This window comes from Camelina sativa, chromosome 12 (assembly GCF_000633955.1).
Source record: "Camelina sativa cultivar DH55 chromosome 12, Cs, whole genome shotgun sequence".
Classification (NCBI taxonomy): Eukaryota; Viridiplantae; Streptophyta; class Magnoliopsida; order Brassicales; family Brassicaceae; genus Camelina; species Camelina sativa.
In genome coordinates this window covers 32965899-32970012 of record NC_025696.1, presented here as the reverse complement: position 1 = coordinate 32970012, position 4114 = coordinate 32965899, and the positions used below count along the sequence as shown (strand labels likewise).

Genomic DNA, 4114 nt, shown 5'->3' with positions numbered 1-4114 from the left:
TTTTTTTTTTTTTTTTTTTTCGACAAACTGAAGTTTCCATTCAATCAGACAGAAACATTACAGGAGGGAAGTAAATTCCCAAGGTTTAAAAGGTTACAAACAAAGACAAAGACTTTTCTCAAAGCCATAAACAAAGATACAAATAAAATCAAGCAAATGTCCGAGAGAGCTGTGAAAAAACACTAAGGAGCGGCTTGAGACATGCGAGGTCACGGTTGCTAGATTGATCATCATCGAAGGACTCGACAGATGATAAGGTGGTCACAGTCTTGAGACATTGTGACGTTGGTAGAGGAATCAGAGCCAAAGGTCTCACCGGAACAAGGAGCATTAGCAAAAGCAATGCTATGGCAGGGATTCGATGGGCTGTAGCCCGGATGGTGGTGTTGGTGCTGTGAGTGGTTTGCTGTTGATCGTCGGATGTTAACATTGGGTTACAGGGCAATAGACCATTGAGTAGCAAAAATTCACAAAGAGCACAAGCAAGGGAAAAGAATCCAAAAGATGCCAAAGAAGTATGACAAACCGTAGCAATAAAGATGGGTCCTCTCTCATATGGCGCCCTTTGCCAAAGAGATCAAGGTATCCACACAAAGCATGCAGTCGGTTTATCAATGGAGGGTGAGGAGCAGGCTTGGTCTGTTGGGATGACATTAACAGAAACATGGTGCGGTTAATGGGGTTTGGGTAAGAACTGGGTTCGCTAGATAGACTAGGCTTTGAGACTCATCAGAAAATGTCGACCATTGAGCAGTAACCAGAGACCTAACATACCCTTTGATTCCAAAACAGTCTAGATAATGGGAGTCTCAGATACAGTCTTCAAACATCAAGATCAACCATGGAATCTAGAAACCGTTTATCAGGTAACAAGAGAGTAGAAAGAGAAAACCTGGGCTTATGATAGTTGGGCAAGATCACTTGAATAGCTAGCAGGCCGGAATAAGGTTGAGAGCTCATCCACATGGATCCTAAGGATGATGAGGATGGCCAAAGAAAATGAAACGCGCGGCGGCTAAACAGAGGGGGTAAAGGAATCCCCAGCTCCGGTGGGAGCATCCATGGATCTGCCAAGCTCAGAGAGTGCCAAGATGTTGCAACGGAAGTCCAAAAACAGGGGGAAGGTTGCAGCTCTGAAGGATATCTCACCAAACAACGATGCCGTCTCCACCTGGAGAGGCTCAGGTGACGATATGGGAGAGGGTTTTGCAGAGGCGGATTGCAAGCTGGATTGGGGAATTGAGGGAGCAAGGGACTTTGAATCCGTCGACGGTGAGGCTAAGCTGATGCAGGCGAGGATGGGGTTCAACGGAACCATCCTCTGGAGTCGATTTGAGGCAGGCCTTCGTCTAGACCTGAGGTAAAGGATCTGATTTGGGAAGGTTGCAAAAGGGGAGAGCGATGGGGAAAGAAAACTTGAAACATAAAACTAAAGAAACAGAGGAAATAACAGAGAAGAGCAGCGGTTGAGATAGCCCGACGCCGGCGAGCAAAAGCTCTGCCGGTGTTGGAGAAGTTCGATGGTAGCGGCACCTCGATAATAGTGCATGGGAGAAAAAGGTTATTAGGGTTTTTTATATGTGGTCTACTACTTACCTCCTTCAGTTTCTCTTTTACTTTCTGAATTTTATATGTAAGTTGGAGAGATCATGACGTTCACTGACAAAACTAGACTGGAATTAATTGTGTTGTTTTTCAAGTCTCAAAAGATTGAGGTTTTTGGTATTTTTTTTCGTTTGACCATATCATAATCCATTGAAAGGGAATGTCTGTACGGATGGCCAATGTGAATACCGACAAACACAATTGACAGCTCTAGTGTGACCATGGGAAGAGCAGTAACAAGACATTTGTTTCTTAGGTTTTTACTGTATGTAAGCAAGTTATATGTTCAATTGGCAAAGTGAAAATATAAAATCAAAATTTATTGAAGTAATTTAGTATTGCAAAGATTAAAAAAACAAAAAGCAAATAATTTGACAACTCAAAAATGGTCTTTGTAGTAAATTTAACTAGGAAAGATTCATAAAAACAGACTGAGCATTTTAACATTTTAAAATTATTCTGAATCAACTCTGTTATGTTCAAAAAATTTACGAAAACATAACAATACATTTTTTTTGTTGCTTCATTTGAGTTGTTGACTTATCTGACCAAGTCCAATTCATTGTTCTTGTTTTGGATTTAATAAATCAGGCGACATGTGTTGTGTTAATGTGTAGGGGTTATGGTCAAACATGGTATCTGTATCTTAAGACCAGTTCGTCCGGTTTGATGACTATACTTGCCAGAATTGGTTCCACTTCAGATTCGACATGAAACTATTTAACGTTGTTCCACAAAGGTCTTAGATTCACAATAACTTTCATGATTCAACTTAAGTTAGTTTACACAATCAGGAATGAATAATGGCATTGGCATGGCCATGGCCGATCAAAATCTGCAAATTCAAGTTCTCATTACCAGACAACAAATATGAAGGAATCAACATAAAACCATCTTCGGGCTGTTCATTCTTCACTTTCTGAATGTTCTTCAACATGAATCCTTGCTTCAGTAAGTTATCAACGGTTATCTTCGCTATACTGCATGAAAACTTACCCACTCCTGGTGCCGAAGGTGCAATACAGCTGACACTAACATACACAGCGTGCAACGCCCTGAAAACTTGAACTACAATCACATGCCCATCGTTTTCTTCCTGAAGAATCGTGGTCTTCTCGTTGAGGTCCAAGCTAATGGTTAAACGAGTGTTCCACATGAACGAGATCAGGTCATCTTTGTGTTCAGCACGGACGTGGTTGTTGAGATCCTTGTAATAGCCAGTGTAGTTGCAGTCACGTATGGGGCAGGAGCAAGGGGTGAAAACACAGAACTTCTCGTGGCTAAATCGGTTTCCGTAGAAAGTATTCTCTTTACACCCGTATCTGGCATTTGGACATGAGACTCTAGATGATTCTATAACCTTCTCCATGGCTCTGCAGCGAACGTAACCGATGGGTAATGTGCATGAGGGGCATATGTTCCTCACTTTGGTGCAGCACAAAGAACAAGCCAAATGACCATTATCACACTGAACACATAGCCACAAACATATTACAAACAATGACAAATTCTAGTAGCACCTGTATCGTTAAAATTTCCATTCTTATCTATTCCCTTAACCTACACAAGTATCAAATCCCAATTTCACATCTTCCTAGTGATGACTCTAAACCTAGAAATGGATTGGTGAAATTGGAGAAGGCATCAATTAGAAAGAAGAATCAAAACCTGAAAAATTGGATTCTTCAATGGCTCACAGCAAATAGGACAATCGAGAACATCTGGATCCAACAACGTTACAGAAAGAGACGAATCTTTGTTCGACGACGAACTCTGACTATTTACGAATTTACCAAATCGTCTCTCCTCTGTCACAATTTCACGATCGCTGTCATCAGAGTCCGTTCCCCTTCCTCGATTCTGTGTTTCTTCGTCTTCGTCTTCTTCACCGGAACTTCCGGCGTCTGAGCTCTCGACGTTTTCTTCATCTTCATCGATTGAAGGAAGTCGTTGTCTTTTCCGGGATTGATGATTGTTGCTTGGTCCTTCTCCGTCGTCTCCGCAGCAAATTGAGAATCTCGCCATCGCCTGATCGGAGTAAGTCAGATCTACGATTGATTTTTTTAAGAGAGAGATGATAATTTTGGTCACATGTAAATGTGTGGTTTAAAATTTGGTAAATCAAAATCAAACCTAACCGAATTGAACCGGTTATAACAATTCGGTTTCAATTCGGTGGGAAAACGTTTGGCAGCTAAAAACTATAGAACTATACATGGGTGGGGTGAACCTCTCCATTCACCTCCTTATAAAATAAGGAAATAAAATCTGTATGCATTATTATAAAATTAAAAAAACTTAAACCGCTCTTTAATAAACCCAAAACATATAAAATTTAAATTCTAACCATCTCATTTGTGAACCCAAACCGATATATAATTTCGTTCTACTTGTAAAATCTAAACCCTAAACATCTCATTTGTGAACCCAAACCGACATATAATTTTGTTCTAATTGTGAAATATAAACCCTAACATCTCATTTGTGAACCCAAACCGACATATAATTT

General features: G+C 40.5%; 1 protein-coding gene across 1 annotated transcript; it reads right to left on the bottom strand.

Annotated features, from left to right (window-relative positions):
* On the bottom strand, positions 2348-3703 carry LOC104733046 (E3 ubiquitin-protein ligase SINA-like 10). The gene is made up of 2 exons (XM_010452664.2): positions 3274-3703; positions 2348-3073 (listed from the first exon to the last, which is right to left on the bottom strand). Exons 1-2 carry the CDS (start codon positions 3628-3630, stop codon positions 2396-2398), a joined length of 1035 nt encoding a protein of 344 aa, XP_010450966.1. The 5' UTR covers positions 3631-3703; the 3' UTR covers positions 2348-2395.

What these genes read in the sequence shown, in the direction of transcription:
- LOC104733046 (XM_010452664.2), bottom strand. Translation starts at nt 3,630, where the DNA reads ATGGCGAGATTCTCAATTTGCTGCGGAGACGACGGAGAAGGACCAAGC. An exon ending in TGAAGAATCCAATTTTTCAG is followed by an intron (nt 3,074 to 3,273) that starts GTTTTGATTCTT and finishes CTATGTGTTCAG; the next exon opens with TGTGATAATGGTCATTTGGC.